Genomic DNA, 18,944 nt, shown 5'->3' with positions numbered 1-18,944 from the left:
GAAAACAAAAAGAATATGAGCTACACTAGCCCAGTAAATAGAACTTGCGCTTCCTTATCGGATCAAACATAAGTTTTTCATGATAATGCAATATTTAGAAAATAACAGATAATACAAAATAAAGTATTTTATAGAGTATATAACAAAACAAGTTATAAACTCATCATGCATGCATAAATCATGTATATTTCACAATCATGAATCGTAAATCATTTTCATCATATATTCATGTCATGTTTCAAAACATTACTCACAGACATTCGTGCTAAGGTCACTATTATACCCGTGACAGGGTCATGTTTCTTAATCGACAGAGTTTTTAATTCATGTGCCAACTTTATATTCGCTGGCAGGGCCATGTTTCGTGTGGATGCTAGCTCCGGATGTCGACCTTCCCGAAGGGATTCATTCATAACTATCTGAGAGCCTTTGAAATCATTTTATCTTTTTCTTAAAATATACATATACATAAATGGAAAAAAATGAAATTCATGCTTCATAATCATGCTATTTTCATAAGACATATTCATGAAATCAATGCCAATAATAAAACATGCTTTTTCATATCACATATGCCGATCCTTATTTTATGAAAAATTATGATTTCATCAATAGCAATTCTTTACATAAAAATATGATCATTTAAAAATAAATAAGGAGCATAAGATTCACTTACATCGTTCATCTTAGATCTTCAGACTTCGTTAGAAGAATCAGCTAATCCTATTTAAAATATCAAATCATTATCAAATTCTATTCCATAAATATAACAAGATTAAATCATAAAGAAAGAGGACTGTTGTCCGGATATGTCGGACCATCCAGATACCAGAGCAATTCAGAGTCTCTGATCTGAGGGTCAGATTTAAGTGACTTGATCAAAAAATCGTGAAGCACAGATCGAATTAAGATCAAGATCAATCAACAGGGTTCTTTAATAATGGGTTTGAAAAATATTTGATATGGCCAAATGAAGTTGACATACAGCACGGATATCAAAGCAACTTCAGATCATCTTGTTAGAGTCAATATGAGCCCCTAAAAGATGAAGGCATGACTCGATACAAGATTCATAGTCCTTCTTAGAGAGAGAAAGTCAATCATGAGAGAGAAAGTAGAGAGAGAAAGTGGAGAGAGAATCTTCGTATCCTTCAAAAGTGGCAATCATCATTGAGATCATCAGAGGTCATATCAGGGTGACTTAATATGGATTAACCATGATTGATATTATCAATTTTGAATAAGGATCGGATCGGGATCCAATCTACTGCACGAATTTCGGAGCAGTCTCAGATCATCATATTTTCATCTCAAGTTTATCTTAGGGTCTGTGATGCAATCAGAGAGAGAGAATGACCCTAGAGAGACAAAATCCATAATGAGAGAGAAAATAGAAAGAAAATCTAGAGAGAGAAGGTAGAGAGAAAAAATTCAATTCTAGAGAGAGAAAGACTTAAGCGAGAGAGATGAGAGAAACTTTCTCTCACATGTATTATTATTATTTTTTTTCTTTTTTTCTTTTTTTTTTCTCTCTCTCTCTTTTATTATTATTATTATTATTATTATTATCATTATTATATATATATATATTTCTTTCTCTTTTTCTTTTTTTTCTTTTTCTTTTTTCTTTTCTTTTTCTTTTCTTTCTTTTTCTTTTTCTTTTCTTTTCCTTCTTCTTTTCTTTTTTTTTCCTTTTCTTTTCTTTTTCCCATGGCCTTCTTTGGCCGAAACAGGGGACCTAGAGGTCCCCGTGCCTTGACCGGCCGATCTCGACCATTCCTCGTCCGACGGTGGCCGACGGCAAGGGACGACCCTCCCGTGCTCGGAGGCCGAAGCCAGCGGTCGGCGGTGACCGTCGGTGCCATAAAAAATCAAAAAAAAGGAAGAGAAGAACATGGCTTTCTTCCCCGACAAAATTCGATGGCTCCTGTCGCCGGTGGTCGTGTCCACAGGCATGGGAAAGAAGGGAGAGAAGAGAGGAAGAGGAGGAAGGATTTACCACGGCCTCCGATGACCCCCACCAGTGTGAAATCACGGCGAGCACGAGTTGAGGGGCCGCGGCTTCAATCGAAAAAATTGAAGAAGAACTCCGACGATCGTCGGTGACTGATGGGTCTACACTTAGAGGAGAGGAGGGGGGTTCTTATAGAGCTCGTCCTAGGATCTTTTAATGGCCCTAGGACTCCGATTCCTGATCGAAATCGGAGAAAAGGAAGACTCCGATCGGGAGTCTTCCTCCCTTTTTTTTTTTTTGTTTAATGGGCTTAGTGGGCTTTTGGCCCATCGGGCCGGGTTATCACATTCTACCCCTCTTAAAAAAAATTTCGTCCTCAAAATTTAACATACCTTCATTTTCAAATAAGTGTAGATATCTCGTCTTCATATCATCTTCAAGCTCCCATGTAGCCTCTCTCTCTTCATGATTACTCCAGTGAATCTTTACACATACGGAATGATGCGCCATCTTAGAACTTGCTCTTTTCGATCAATAATTCGGAGAAAAAATTCTTCATAGGTTAAATCTTCGTGAACTTGCAATGGTTCATACTTTATCACATTATTTGGATCAGGTACAAACTTTCTCAGTAGTGAAACATGAAAGACATTGTGCATTTTGAATAAATCTGGTGGTAAAGCTAGTTCGTAAGCAACATCTTCTACTCGGCTCAAAATTTCAAAAGGTCTAATATATCGCGGACTCAACTTGCTATGTCTTCCAAACCTCATGACACTTTTTGTAGGTGATACTTTTAGAAAAATATGATCACCGACCTGAAATTCTAATTATCTTCTTTTTCTATCTGCCCAACTCTTCTGTCTATTCTGTGCTGCTTTGAGTCTTTCCTTGATCAGATAGATTTTTTTTTTTAGCATCCTTTTATTATCAGTAAAATCCTTCCTTATTTACAACTAACGTATTTCATAATATCTTTTGATTTAAAGGATTAATATTTTTAATCAATTCAGACCACCACGCTTTTGCTGCGCACTCTGATTTCAACTTACCAATTATCTAAGTCTATCAAAAATATCTTTGTATATTAAATCAATCAAAGATAGATCCAACTTTCAGATTTCATATACAATTTTAGGGTAAAATTTAAGGTTTTCTTGTCATTACTATCTCTTAGGCATAGCACATCAAAATTAAATCTTCATCCACCTTCTATGTTTGAACTTATTACATAAGCTTCACCACTCCTCAAGAATCCAATATGTCTAGAATTAATTTGAGTTAACCTTTGACTTATCTTATAATCATTTAGACAACTTTCAAACCAACTTTTTCTTGCAAAGAAATTAACATCAAAATCAGCAAAGTTATCATGTCCTTTATCCATATAGGTTTAGCATTCCAATGTCATCAAATATACCTAACATAATATATCAATACCTCCCACTTCATTCTAGGATCAACACTTCTCGTACTCAGATCAACCTTGCTAATTGAAATCTAAGATATAACTCATCAATTCTATTATAGACATCATATGCCACTTATGCATAAATTTCATCATAATACCTATTGATTCGAAATCAAATTATTGAATCCTTTCTTTTATATCTATCATGTTCCTCATGATCTTAGCCTCAAGTTCAAATATCACTAAAGTCACAATCCCGAATAATGATAACCTTAAGTTCAAATACCACTTAAGTCATATTCTCTAGTGATCATGACCTAACTTTATATCATTCTTATCATGTCCTTAATGATCATAATCTTAAGCTTTGATATTATCCATTATACTCCACTCGATAACATCCTATTGATCATACATAAAATTTTGATATCACTTTATAATCTCAATGATATTAAACCTAAGCTCTGATATTATTCTATCATATCCTAATCATTTATATCATTTATATCATAATCCTCAATGATTATAACCTAAGCTCTGATACCATAAAATGTCATGCCCCAAATCCAGGACATAACACGGCCATGCTACCGAGGGATGGAACCCACGATAACACGAAGCCAATCCATCATAATCATCTTAAATCCGTCAAATAAAAAGATTCAATTCTATTATTCATCAAATAACCGAACCAATATTGGTTCAGAGCATCTAAATCCAAAAGCAAGTACTAACCCGAATCTCAACTACAAATCCATGATTATAAAATAAATTAAACTTCTGCTGTCAAATTTTCAAGCTTGCTATGCCGATCTTCAAGCTTGGATTCTTTTTTACCGATCCTAACCTTATTTCTCTGTTCAAAAAGAAAACAAAAAGAATATGAACTACACTAGCCCAGTAAGTAGAACTTGCGCTTCCTTATCAGATCAAACATAAGTTTTTCATGATAATGCAATATTTAAAAAATAACAAGTAATACAAAATAAAGTATTTTATAGAGCATATAACAAAACAAGTTATAAACTCATCATACATGCATAAATCATGTATATTTCACAATCATAAATTGTAAATCATTTTCATCATATATTCATGTCATGTTTCAAAACATTGCTCACAGATATTCGTGCTAAGGTCACTATTATACCCGTGACAGGGCCATGTTTCTTAATCGACAGAGTTCTTAATTCATGTGCCAACTTTATACCCGCTGGCAGGGCCATGTTTCGTGTGGATGCTAGCTCCGGATGTCGACCTTCCCGAAGAGATTCATTCATAGCTATCTGAGAGCCCTTGAAATTATTTTATCTTTTTTTTAAAACATACATACACATAAATGGAAAAACAATGAAATTTATGCTTCATAATCATACTATTTTCATAAGACATATTCATGAAATCAATACTCATAATAAAACATGCTTTTTCATATCACATATGTCGATCCTTATTTTATGAAAAATTATGATTTCATCAATAGCAATTCTTTACATAAAAACATGATCATTTAAAAATAAATAAGGAGCATAAGATCCACTTACCTCGTTCATCTTAGATCTTCAGACTTCGTTAGAAGAATCAGCTAATCCTATTTAAAATATCAAATCATTATCAAATTCTATTCCATAAATATAACAAGATTAAATCATAAGGAAAAAGGACTGTTGTCCGGATGTGTCGGACCATCCAGATACCAAAGCAATTCAAGGTCTCTGATCTGAGGGTCAGATTTAAGTAACTTGATCAAAAAATCGTGAAGCACAGATCGAATTAAGATCAAGATCAATCAATATGGTTCTTTAATAATGGGTTTGAAAAATACTTGATATGGCCAAATGAAGTTGACATACAGCACGGATATCAAAGCAACTTCAGATCATCTTGTTAGAGTCAATATGAGCCCCTAAAAGATGAAGGCATGACTCGATACAAGATTCATAGTCCTTCTTAGAGAGAGAAAGTCAATCATGAGAGAGAAATAGAGAGAGAAAGTGGAGAGAGAATTTTTGTATCCTGCAAAAGTGGCAATCATGATTGAGATCATCAGAGGTCATATCAGGATGACTTAATATGGATTAACTATGATTGATATTATCAATTTCGAATAAGGATCGAATCGGGATCCAATCTACTGCACGAATGTCGAAGCAGTCTCAGATCATCATATTTTCATCTCAAGTTTATCTTAGGGTCTGTGATGCAATCAGAGAGAGAGAGAATGACCCTAGAGAGACAAAATCCATAATGAGAGAGAAAGACTTAAGCGAGAGAGATGAGAGAAACTTTCTCTCACATGTATTTTTATTATTATTATTATTATTATTATTTTCTCTTTTTTTTCTCTCTCTCTTTATTATTATTATTATTATTATTATTATTATTATTATCATTATTACATATATATATATTTTTCTTTTCTTTTTCTTTTTTTTCTTCCTTTTTCTTTTTCTTTTCTTTTCCTTCTTTTCTTTTTTTTTTTCCTTTTCTTTTCTTTTTCCCGTGGCCTTCTTTGGCCGAAACAGGGGACCTAGAGGTCCCCGTGCCTTGATCGACCGATCACTACCATTCTCCCCCCGGCGGTGGCCGACGGCAAGGGGCGACCCTCTCGTGCTCGGAGGCCAAAGTCGGCGATCGGCGGTGACCGTCGGTGCCATAAAAAATCGAAAAAAAAGAAGAGAAGAACAGGACTTTCTTCTCCGACAAAATCCGACGGCTCTTGTCACCGGCGGTCGTGTCCACAGGCATGAGAAAGAAGGGAGAGAAGAGAGGAAGAGGAGAAAGGACTTACCACGGCCTCCGATGACCCCCACTGGTGTGAAATCGCGGCGAGCATGAGTCAAGGGGCCGCGGCTTCAATCGAAAAAATCGGAGAAGAACTCCGACGATCGTCGGTGACTAATGGGTCTACACTTAGAGGAGAGGAGGGAGGTTCTTATAGAGCTCGTCCTAGGGTCTTTTAATGGCCCTAGGACTCCGATTCCTGATCGAAACCGGGGAAGAGGAAGACTCCGATCGGGAGTCTTCCTCCCTGTTTTTTTTTTTTGTTTAATGGGCTTAGTGGTGTTTTGGCCCATCGGGCCGGGTTATCACAAAGACAGTCCAATCCATCGATGTTGTTCGCCTCTCAAAATACATGTTGGACAGACGACGCAAAGGCATGATGAAGAGACCTCTAGATATTATGGAGCAGTAGATAGATTTCTAGATGCTTCATCTCGTTCCGAATCCAGCTGTTCAACGAAAATTCTAACAACTCACAATTTATATCTCGTGCAAATGATGCCCATCCAAATGACATGGAGTTCCGTCTCTAAAAATAGAAAGACTTTTTTCGTACACGAAACTTTTATCTAGTCACACTTTGGCCCATGGAAGAACATGAAATAGAAAGAAAATAGTAAAAAAAAATAAGCGCATGTAATATTTATTTACTTTGATCTTCTTATTAGACAAAAATAATGTAAAAATTTTATTATTAAAAAATAAATTATAGAGTATAAAATTATCTTATAAATTCTAGTTATAATATACATTAAATTTCACTTTTCCCTTGAAGTTACTATATACATATATAAAATGGATTTAGACTCATATTCCTGTAATAATCAGATTTTTTGAACAATATATAATTAGTATCTTAAGTCAATACGAATTTATACTAATGTACTAAGTCGACTTTTTAGAATAGATATGTACACGACTTTCTAGGTCTCATAAACTCAAGATATACTCAATAAGGATAAAATCTGAGATATTAACTATCTGATATTTCATTTTAATCAATATTTTCTAATCACTTTTCTAGACATAAATTTTGATTAATAAATGATTTTAATCTGGATTGATCATATTGGATGATATTTCAGTCCAAAAATATTCATCAAGATATCAGAAAATTTATAAATTAATCCTCGGTTCTATCGTTTGACTCGGTTACTGTCTTGAAATCATTTTTTTTTAATTGCTAAGGTAGAGAATATCTGTGATATGATTATTGGTTGCTTACCGACTCTTTACGTAAAATCTGAAGCCGCTGAAACCGCACTCGGTTTATATCTCTTCTTCTCCGAAACGAGTGCATTACATAGGTTTCCAAGTCAAACTGCGTGGGTTCCATTTTTCTGAGAGCCGAATACAAAAATCAAATGGTTTATGAAATAAAGAGAACATTTTTCTCTTTTGTTAGATCATATATGTAAAGAATCAAGTATTCTATTAAAATATAGAAATATTGTAGTTCGGATCTGCCCCTCGAATTGACTGCAATAGTAAATACAACAAGCGCATACCATCACTCCATCAAGGACAATTATGTCGCAGAATGTAGAAACCAAGATTGTTCACCAATATTTCCAGCAGTAGTCCTGGCCAAATGCGTAGGATCCCCAGTGTAAGGCCATTTTAAAACGTGCACAGAAGCAGACAAGCACCGAAATCCAAGGTCAAACCATCAATTACACTAAAGGAATCAATTTAACTCACGATCATACTAATAAAACATCTTTTATAAAGCACAAATAACTCATTATTGTACACAAGATCAGGGACAAGGCCGACTGGAGACTGGTTAACCTCCAAGAATTCCGTCTGTGAAAGTTTAAAATTGTGGAAAAAAGGAGGAAAAGATAACACCTTAATAATTTTTACCAGTAAACCTGCTCTGGTTCATTACTTCAAACTAATTTCCAAATGTAGATGGCTCATCATGGAACGTATTTCCAAGCTAGGCGCATGACATTATCATTTATATACGGCCGTACATCCCACATGAGACAGTAGCTTTCTAATTGTGCTGATGATGTACTAAGATTTATGGACTGAATGATATTTTCCTGCAATATATAAGATTGTTAAATACATGAAGACTTCGTTCATAAGCAAAATGGACGCGCAGAAAGTAATAATGTGAATCCATGTTTACCTGCATAGCATGGTCAAGGTTCAGCATGCCATAGATGACCGCCATCATAGTGACATATGACATCGATTTCTCTTGAAGATGCAAAGGTTCTATTTCCTCCTAGTAAAATGCAATAAGGATAATATTTAAGAAGAGAGGAAATATAGAAACATCTTATTTTATGAACCACAAACTGAAATATTCTGAAATATTTCAATGTAAAATACGTACTTCCATTCTCCTTTTGTTTTTATTTACTAGGAAATACTTAGCATAAATACTTAGGATGTTACGTATGTATTTTTTTGGATAAGCAGAATTGGCTAATAATCTTCTTTTTTTTGGGGAGGAGGGGGGGTGGGGGGGGTACAGAATTGACTGATGATCTTGAATGAACTCTTGCCCATAAGTGAATGTAACCGTAGCCATAACCAACAAGGCAACAAGCCTTGTCCCATTATCTGGAGTTGGCTTTTTGAATTCTTCTTTTTGCCAGTAACTCCTTTTGAGGTCCACCTCTACTAGTATTGCAAGCTTTCCAAATCTTTCCTTTCACCTTCTATTTATGCTAGTTTAAGTTTTCATCTACTCTTTGTGAACCCCTAGACAACTATCTGCATTACCTGGATATTTGTGAGCTTCAGTCCTCTTTTCTCACAACTCTGAACTACATAATTGCATATTTGCAGTGTTTTTGGTAAGATTAACTTACTACTATTATATGATCCTCTTGAGCCCTCTAAGTTTAAATTTAATAATCTTCTCAAACTCAATTAGCTACGACTGAACTCATATGTCCAAATGATTACAAGAACAGATCAACAAAGGTCACCAAACAAAATGTTTTAGTTGACCATATTGTTTTATAGGATTGGTCTATAAGCTCATGACTAGGAAGTGGGAAGATTACTTTGGATACATATCCTATGATATCTTAACCATCCGACCTTCAGATATGAATTTCCAGATGCCAATATGCATTTGCAATTCAGGATTAATGAATCTACTCAACCTAATTCATATCTGAATAACTCACTAAAAGCCACAACTTGTGAATGACAGAATTTAAATGAATGGAAATTCTTAAACTATCAAATCAATATCTTAATATACCAGAATTAAATCAATATACATCAACGAAGTAAGGAAGTTCACATGGGCAGTGAAAGGCTACAGTAACATATCATTTGATATTCCTCCCAATAACACCTCAAGTATAGATAGTGTTTATCTGCATTAGATCCACTTAGGAATGTCTCTAGCTATAAATCACCTCACAGGCTTCACAAGCATGCAACAAATACTGCAAACAATGAAGATGCAAATCGAGGTTTAAATGCTAAAATGGTGGACAAGAGAATAAGATATTGGTGTCTGAGAGTGCAAATATATGGTTTTGATGACAGATGGTAAAATTAAAGATGTACCTTCACGAAAATGCATTGAATAGGAACTTTATCAGAACACATCAAGAAGAGCCATGAATTGAGAAATGCATGCATACTACCATCTAATATGGATGAGATGAAGAGAATATTTCAACAAAGTCATGGAAGATTCAGGTGTTGACGAAATGCTTGCTTAGGAAATTAATGGGGAAATATGGGTTCTGTTGTTAAATATGTTCACACTAGAAAGATCTCAAGTATAAAAAGAATCTCAAATGATTGAACATTATAATGTTACATAGATGCTAAAATGAAGCTCAAGAAATCTTCACTTTATGGAAGTTTATGGTCCAAGCTAGTGTTATAATTTTTAGTTATTACTAACATGAACTAGAAGCACACTTCATTAAGGTACATGAGTTACTAGTGTCTTCATAATCCATATGGTGGGAAACTTTCGTGTAACTATTTAACAAGCAAAATAAATTAGATTAAACGGTTAAGACATTGCAGTGTGCTTTTTATACCTCAAGGAAAGTTACTTGATCTCTTATGCTCTCACAAGAATACTTGTCCAAGAAAAGTGATGCACTTTGATTTGTCATCCATGCAAGACCGATTGCATCCTCCTTGAGGCGTTCAAGTTCATCAAGCAAAACCTTAACTGAAGTAACACACATTCAACACAAATTGAGCCCATGCATATAAATTACAAGTACACAATCTATACATTATTAAATTATTGAATGTACTCATGTAGATTTCAGAGCAATATAGACACGGTTCTCATGCTTTTCAAGAAGAGAAGGAGAAAAGGACCACCAGAAAGGGAGCAATCACATGATATAATTTTTGTGTAATTCAACTATGTATGCATATGTGTATCCATACTATATGTAATGCATATATTGCATACATGCATACATATATGCATACTTACGTACACACACATACATACTTCTTGTCTTCCTGTGAATTTGAGTTTTGCTAGTCAACCAACAACTTTTAAGCTTAAAATTTTCTCCTTTTCTTGTTTGTTTTGTTTAGGATATTCATGGAAGCGGCAAGAATAGGATCAAAGTAATGGCAGTTCTATCAATCAAAGAATGTACATGACTACCTGTCCTCACCCTTCTTCCTGATTTTTTACTGTACATTGAGTTGAAATTGTTTTCCATCCAGTGGAACAAAAGCTTTTGTATTCTTCCATTCTAAAATCTAGCATTCTTTTGCCTTCTAGAGGTGGTTGCTCTTATTATGTAAATTTTATCTATGATTCTCAGATATATGTTAGATATTTTATGCATCCCATTTTTAATTTACTGCACCAATCTAGTATTTATAACTATGGTTTGATCATGTTGTTGATTGACCGATAAAGACTTCAATTTTGACAGAATTCATCCATCATACGCATCTCTTATGAGTCACAACACCCTTTAAGCTTGAACTTTACAAATGGAATCATTAAGAGGGTATATTATGGCATTTTTGAGGCTGCTAGCATATTATTTATCTCCTTTGCTTAGCAGTTCTTGGTTGAGATCATCCTCACCTGCACTTACCTAGGTCTGAAACTACAATGAAATCAAATATTTTGACTGGACTTGATCTGAAACAGACCTTGGTTTGGGGTTTTGGTCAACGTCAGCCAATATCTGAAAGCTAAAAGATTATGAGCATAGCAATCTCTCTATTTCAGAGCTTGACATCCTGTTGTACTTCCCTTGGGTTTGTAAAACATAGGTCTAGCACCATGTCACTAGATATCGACCTCCTTGTTGCATCGTCATTTTTCAAATATAGTCCTACTAACCAATGTGACAAGGAAAACAAATTCGAATGGAAAAAGGGCACCTTACAAAGCTATTCAATATGTTTTAACAATAACAGATCAAAAGAACTATAAGCTGAAGAATATTAATATTTATCTGGCATTTACTTATTTTATGCTGCGTTTGATTTGCAGTAGATTTCTCTTAGGTTCCAACTACTGTAAAGTGTAAACTCTATAACCAACTTATAAAGATTAAAAGCATAAACATCAGAAAGCAGACATGAGATGATACTGTTATATATGCAGTATTCATCAGTTCAAAGGTATTGATCACATGTGATAAGGGGAGATGGGAGTCACCTTTTTTTAAATGGCCTTGAAGTCCTTGTTCACAAGAATGCACTTCTATAGGAGTATTCATAAGAACAAAAGTAAAATAAATAAGCCCATAATTGAAAAAACAAAAACAATATTCTTACCGAAATTAAAAAAAGTATTTTACATTATAATATTCAAAGATATGGCAAGCATGCTGCCTTATAGCATTTTCATAAAACAGTTCTATCCTTCCTTGAATTTGCCAAAAGAAATCCAATTTTATGCCCCAAGGCTGTCATGATTGTTGTCTAATGGTCTTTGATGAAGACTCTTGAAGTTCAAAAAAAAGTTCACATTTATTGAAGAGAGAAACCCTTCACTCCTTTGTTTTGAGGGCTAAAACAAATTAAAAATAGAAACGACAAGCTAAAAGGAAAATAAAATCAATTCTGGCAGTAACTACTAATCCCTACAGGATGCCTTGCTTCATAACAAATGGAAAGAGTTCTTTCCGAAGTCATAACCACAGTTTAAGAAATAAGATGAACCTGGAACTTTGGATATAATTGGTATAGCGATAACGAATGAAATTATAATCATGTTAACTTTTTCATTTTGGAACTTTGTCGTTAATTGTTGAAAAAAGCATATATACAAAGCATTTTTCATGAAGTTGTAATCCAGACAGGCCTAAAGGAAGGATCCAAAAGAATCAATCTTTCTTGTAGTTGCTGAATCTTTGTTTGGTCAATTAATATGTGATATTCTGAATCCTCATTTCCAATGGGATTAAGAGAGGTGATTGTCTAAGATTTTATGAGTTTGGTGGGAAAATCTAGCCCACTGCTAACCATCAGGATGCATCTCCACAATCAAGCAGTTGAGTTATCCCAAAAAACCAATTGAAGAGGAACATTGCTCCACAAGAGATTGATCACCTTGCTAAACAGAGTCATTCTTGATATCAATTTGACGATATTCATGAGATTATTATTTCCTAAACACATAATCAGCAATGCATCACATCTCTGTTAGGATGTTTTAAGAAACATCAAATTGCAGTTTATTTAAGGCACCAAGCTATTCCTTAACCAAGTCATGATTTGTGCATGGTCTAGCCTGTCATCAGCAACTTTCATTTGACCTTTAATGGGTGGAGAAGTAAAAATATTCTTCTTGCAGTTGGCCTAACGCCTTTAAATCAATTGACTATTTGAAGCATTTTTTTCCACTCAACTTGATGGTGGTTATAGATTTCTTTAGGTATGGCACTGAAGCAAGATACCAAAAAATGGATACTCTTTCTTAAATATTCGTACAATCGATCTTCTCAACTAAGGGCTGCAATGGCAGGGAAACATAAACATTCTGAGTAAGGACTGCAAACAAAACCTGCGATTTAAGGGAATGCAGGCTTTCTTACAGATTATTCCATCACGCACCTTAAGAATTTTTGTTAATAATTTTTAAAGATTTTTTACTAAGTTTGTGTCCTTTTTTCTCAAGATGAACAATCACCTAAACGTTGAAAATGGAAAAATATGAGATTAATAGCCGAGACTGAATATCAAAAGCAGGATCAGTAAAACATTTGTGCATCCATGTTTTCCAAATTTAATATGCAAGAAGACATTTTTTAGGTAGTTCAAAGTTTCTCAATACTAAAGTAAGATCCCTCCTTGCTCTTACACTATTCAGCCTTAAAATCAATAATCAATGGATCAATAATTCTCAGAATAACAACTTTCATACAATCAGTGAATCCATCATAATTTAACAAGAACACCAAACTAAATTTTAGGCAACTTTCACCAATAATTATAACATGAAATTTCTTCTTCTCAAGACCTACTAAGACCTCTCTTCTAAGCAAATTGTCTGTTGCATATTGAGTAATTCATGCAGAGAATAAAAAAGAAAAATAATTCAGTAAAGGAAATAAAACCCATAACTGCCATTGCAAAGCTCCCAAGTGAAAAGAAATAGAACTCATGCACTAGCAGACACCACTCATTAAGTCAATAATTACTAATATAACATTCTTGGGAGGATCTTTCTCTTCGAAAAATAAATTTGGAAAGTGAGTACGGGAAAGACCATATTTAAAGATTTTTTATGGAAAAAGGATTCATAACATTTAAAGCAATAATGACATGCATAAACGATAATGCAAATGTGATCAGCTTTGCAGATGGACTGTATAGTAATTGATGTATGTGCAATTCTGCATTATATGACAAGTAGATCAAAGTTGTTTATTTTAGCAAAAAATGCCAAAACATTATTTAATTGTTTGTAGAATGATTGATCAGGAACACAAGTTTTGCAAGTTAAAATTATCAGACCAGCTGCCTCTAGACAGATAATCAATTTTCATCACTTAATCTACATCACAACATTTATGCTTATAAGCGTACAATAGGTAAATACCTGCATAGAAAATCTCCAAACCTTATATATCCTTATCCAGGCATCTTCTAGAAACCCAAACTGCATATTAGCAATTTGATCCCTACACCCAATTAGATACTTAAAGCTATAAAAACTTACACTTGATTATGTTTTGTATGTTTTGGTTGGGATGTTTGCACCCAGCTTCAACATATGACTTCATTCTGTTTGTGCAATTAGCTTTAATTATGCCATCCACCATCTCAGATGTCTTATGAAGTTGAGGTCTTCTAAACATCTCTGTGCAGAAGGAGATATATTTCACATTATAAGCACCATCTTCAAATACAAAAACCTACTAGAGAACAGTAAAACTCATGGAATTCACTTGTTGTTTGCTATGCACTTTTCTGCTTAAAGATATAGAGGCTTGTCATGCATAAAGAGATATGCAAAGAAAATAATAAATTCAACAAGAAACAGGTACAAGAATTCAACATTGAATGCATGCATGCAACCACACACAACCCAGAAGCCCAGTAAAAAGAAAGCAAGGTATCTCTTAACAAAATTTTAGAGTGATGCTCATCAGAACTGATCCTAAAACATATTGTTACACCCTTTTTTGGGTGCTGTCCCAGCCTGTCCACTATTAGTTAAGTACATGTCATACTAGCTGGTGAGCTGCATGGGTATAGGCACTGTTTTTTGAATCCTTGGTAGGCAAAACTATCCAAATTTCAGTTAGGGCATTTACCATTGGTATTCAAAGCTGAAGTCTTCAAACTAGCTTCAAATGTAGGAGGGTATAAAGTCTACTCATACTCTCATACTAAGTGGGTTATAACTATAAAATTTATGGTAAAATCAGCAGTTTACTTTTTGTTGATACTTTGGCATTCTTTGGTTAGGCTGGAATAAGGACATAACTTGTTTCATGGCTGGCTGTGATTTGTCCATGTCAGCTCTCCAGGAGAGTTTGATATTTTAGGTGCATTATTTTCCAGTGCTCAAAACTTAACCAAAAATTCAAACACTGCCCACACAACCACCCTTTAGCAAGGGATGATGGGGTGGGGTGTCCCTGCCTCAACAACTTGGTTAAGCACTGAAGTACCAACAACTCGTCAGTGAGATGATAAATTGAATATGATCTCTGTGATACAGCAAGAACCTATTTTTGGTAGAAGCATACAGATTTGAACTTAAAGGTGCAGCGAAATGAAGTTAGTCTTAAAATTACAATACTAGAGATATGGTGATTCGGACTTGTCTCTGATTTCCTAGGCATATAAATCATTGTGAAATGCCGTATTACAAATTTTGAGCATGAAAAATGTCTTTAAAAAAAAAAACTGCATGCAGTGTTGCTCATTCATGTGCCTCACTGTCACCAACAATCATATATTGCATCATCTCTACCATCAGACACAAATAAGTACCCACAAGTTGATCTCATGCATAAGTCCCATATCTAGTTCTTGCTAAAACTACTCAGAAATCACGACAACAATCTGTCTCCCAATATGCTGCCTTCATTATCTTGTGGCCAATTTTCCTATCACATGCTGCATCCCTTGCAGCCACAGATTAGGTGAATCCTAGAGTTAGCAATGTTGAGTGTAGACCATTTCATAACATGGTTGAGAATCCTATTTACTGACTATATAACAAGCATGCAGTCTCCTATTTTCATCATTTGAGTCTGGAAATAGTGCTAGTGTTAAAGAAATACATTGGCACCTCCTTTTTTCTTAGAAAGAAAAGGCATATTTATAGTGATAGTGCTGATTCACACTTGCAATTCCATGAATGGAAATTTTCTTGATTATTGACTAATAAGACAAAACTTACCTACTTCTCTGTGGAATCCAATAAGAAACTGCTTTCCTACTTCGACCAGCTCATCAACCTTTGCGATTCTACAAAACATTGTCATCCATGATTTCAGAGTTCAAGAAAAATTCACCATAATCACTTAAATCTGAAAAAAAAAAAAAAAACAACAACAAAGGAAAGGCAATGAAGGCAGTACCTGCTTAAGGTCAAAAGAAAGAGTGCCCCTTAAGTGAACTAAACAATTAGGCCACAAGAAGAACTGACTTCTTGGATAGGTTTTGTTAAACTTGTTTTATAATTTTATACATTGCTTCTTAAACTAGTTTTAGATGATTTAAAATATCCTTTATTTTATTTTGTTGACTTGTCTTACTTGGTCTTTTATCCAGGTGAAATTTTTACCTTGAGCCTAAATGCATGTACCTCCTAATATGATGGGAAATGGATACTGGATTGTTACAGTTGGATTTCTATATTTTTTAAACTCCACCTATCGCAAGGGCATCAGAGAAGGCTTTCTAAACAATATACTATCAGCTTTGTGTTTCTGGGGTAACAGCCACATGCACCATCTGTATCCTTATCAGACTGCACCATTCAATGGAGACTGGATCATTGTATCTTGGGGGAAAACTGCTAGCAGCCCATGCACCTTGTAGGGGCATGATCATTTCTAAGGAAAGCATTTGTGGATGTGTCTCGACCTGCCAGATCTTCCTCAAACCTTTTCCCATTGCTACTGACACATTACTAGCTTTAGTTAATTTCCTTTTCACCCTAGTATTTTATAACAGGTTTTCATTCGAAATGGTTTAAAAAAGGGCTTGTTAAACAGATCACAATGGCAGAATTATGACAATCGTGAACTCAATAGGCAATTCAGTGACCTTCTATTTCAATATTTGCATTCACTAAGCGTTATAAACTTTCCTGTAAATAGTATTATCTACACAAGGCTACTTTGCAAGGAGAAACAAATAGTCTGATTATAATTGGATCGAGATTCATATACAAATAAGGAATGGACAAACATTGTCCTCCAATAAGGATTGATGTACGTGAATTTAACTTGCTTCATATTTCAACTGTTCCAACTCAACTTTCCTCTACCTCATCCCTTAAAAAGACAAGCAGAGAAGACATCCAGCTACAGATCCATCAGCCTATAGAATAGGCTATTCCTTTTTTCTCTCCTGGCAAGCAATAAGGATATCTGCAATGACGAAGATGCTAACTTTCCACTCATTTTTGTTATAATTAGCTTCAAGAAACGATTTCCCGTAAACGCAAGTAGATGCAAGCTGATGCATTTTCTGAACATTTGATTTAATCAACGGGGCTTAAGGATTTCTCTCAGCAAGGATTAAAAACGAATGAACCAACAAAGAAAAATTTCTCCCCCATACAAATGCAATATGATTCAAAATTCTGAGAATACAAGGCAATATTTCGTACGATATCGACCTTCGAATAATAAAAGTATAGATTCAGCATCTACCTCGTCATGAAATCTAAGAAAATACCATAAGTCTTCTCCTCCAATTCTGACAGAGTCCTCTCCACCTCGCTATCCATCATAGAACCTGAAAAGAAGAGCGGTGAGTCGGAAATTTTGTGTAGGAGGGAGGACGAGGAGGAGGAGTCTGGCCAGCCGCCGAGGGTGTGGGTGTGGCTGTGCGTGAGAGAGAGAGAGAGAAGGGAAGGGGAAAGGCTGGTACGAAGTGGTACCTGCGGGGGGGAGCGATGGCCGGCACGGTGGTCGCACCTGGGTCAAGTTGAGGCAGGGGTCGGGGCCTGTGGGTCGGCGTCGGCTTGGTTGAGTGAGAGAGGAAAGGAAATTTCTGTAGGTTTTATACTCATTATTTCCTTTTTCTTTTTTCCCCATCATGGGTCAGCTTGATTATATCGGGCCTAAAATTCTGGGCTCTGGAGGCCATTGGACCGAAAACCTTAACAAGGACCCAATAAAAATCTGGCCGGGGTCCGTGAGCCAGCCAGGCTTTTCTTTTCCATTAGTCTATCATCAACTTATTATTTAAAAGATAAAAACGTATGTGCTTTGTTTCCTTTCTTTTTGCTGAGGGGAGTGATACATGGAGTCAAGTATCACAAGTATAAACGATTACACTCTAAACAAAACTACAATCATTTTCTTTTTGTCAAAAGACTTACAAAGTGTAGTATTTATGCTCATTTCAGCTATTGTTTGGTGCTATTGGATGGAAAAAAATATTCGAATTTTTTTGAGAGCCATCCTCATTCTACTATCTTTAAAGTGATTCATCTTTTAAATGATTGGTCCTTACTCTGTAGGTACAAAGAACTTTCAAGCTTTTATAAGCTGTGGGAGAAAATCAAAAATATCGATGCCTATACCCAACTGATTTGTTCCTTACTTGCAAATCCTCCTTAAGCCTTAAATAGTAGACAAATTTTTTTACTCTTTTTACTCTTGAAATTCTCTATGATGCTCTTTTGGAGATAATGATATAGATTTTTACAACCTTATTATGATTATATTTGTGATCACTATTTATGCTGCCTTTTAACTGCTTCAGATGATATTCTTTTGAGTCTCTTTTTTACATTTAACATTGAGGAAGTTGTCTTTTTCTTCAAATCTTGATCAGTTGATTTGCTCTTTTTTCATATCATAGGATGATGATCAAATTTTCTTACGGCATTACGAAGATTATGTGTTTTCTTTTGCTATTGTTCTATCTTCTGACATTCCTTCTGAATAGATTTTTTTTATATTAAAAGTGGTTGCCCTGCTACTTAGAATTTTGTATACTTTCTATTTTTCTATGCTACTTCATTACGCATTTGGCTCTTTATTAAATAAATTAGATGACTAATGGTTTAATATCATTAGTCCCCATTTTTCTCAAAAAAAAAAATTCATAAGCTTTGGCAGATATCGAATAGGCCAATTGATGCGGAAGAAGTCTATTCTCCCGTAC

General features: G+C 34.9%; 1 protein-coding gene across 2 annotated transcripts; it reads right to left on the bottom strand.

The window, feature by feature from the left end:
* Positions 1-7,855: 7,855 nt before the first annotated feature.
* LOC105052965 (uncharacterized) lies at positions 7,856-17,841 on the bottom strand. Of its 2 annotated transcripts, XM_010933953.2 has the most exons (8): positions 17,710-17,816; positions 17,480-17,564; positions 15,997-16,064; positions 14,302-14,442; positions 11,794-11,835; positions 10,184-10,320; positions 8,290-8,388; positions 7,856-8,200 (listed from the first exon to the last, which is right to left on the bottom strand). In XM_010933953.2, exons 2-8 carry the CDS (start codon positions 17,557-17,559, stop codon positions 8,072-8,074), a joined length of 696 nt encoding a protein of 231 aa, XP_010932255.1. In that variant the 5' UTR covers positions 17,560-17,564; positions 17,710-17,816; the 3' UTR covers positions 7,856-8,071. The 2 variants fall into 2 exon arrangements, with proteins under 2 accessions (XP_010932255.1, XP_010932256.1); XM_010933954.2 differs by lacking the exon at positions 11,794-11,835 and having other exon boundaries at positions 17,710-17,841.
* Positions 17,842-18,944: the final 1,103 nt, after the last annotated feature.

The sequence above is a fragment of the Elaeis guineensis genome, chromosome 10 (genome assembly GCF_000442705.2).
Source record: "Elaeis guineensis isolate ETL-2024a chromosome 10, EG11, whole genome shotgun sequence".
Classification (NCBI taxonomy): domain Eukaryota; kingdom Viridiplantae; phylum Streptophyta; class Magnoliopsida; order Arecales; family Arecaceae; genus Elaeis; species Elaeis guineensis.
The sequence above is the reverse complement of the archived record's forward strand: the minus strand, read 5'-3'. Positions and strand labels throughout refer to the sequence as shown.

Coding starts and splice junctions, on each gene's coding strand:
- LOC105052965 (XM_010933953.2), bottom strand. CDS start 17,559: ATGATGGATAGCGAGGTGGAGAGGACTCTGTCAGAATTGGAGGAGAAG. Junction 16,065..17,479: donor TTCTTAGATTTCATGACGAG/GTAGATGCTGAA, acceptor AATGTTTTGTAG/AATCGCAAAGGTTGATGAGC. Junction 10,321..11,793: donor TCAAGGCCATTTAAAAAAAG/GTGACTCCCATC, acceptor GTGTTACTTCAG/TTAAGGTTTTGCTTGATGAA.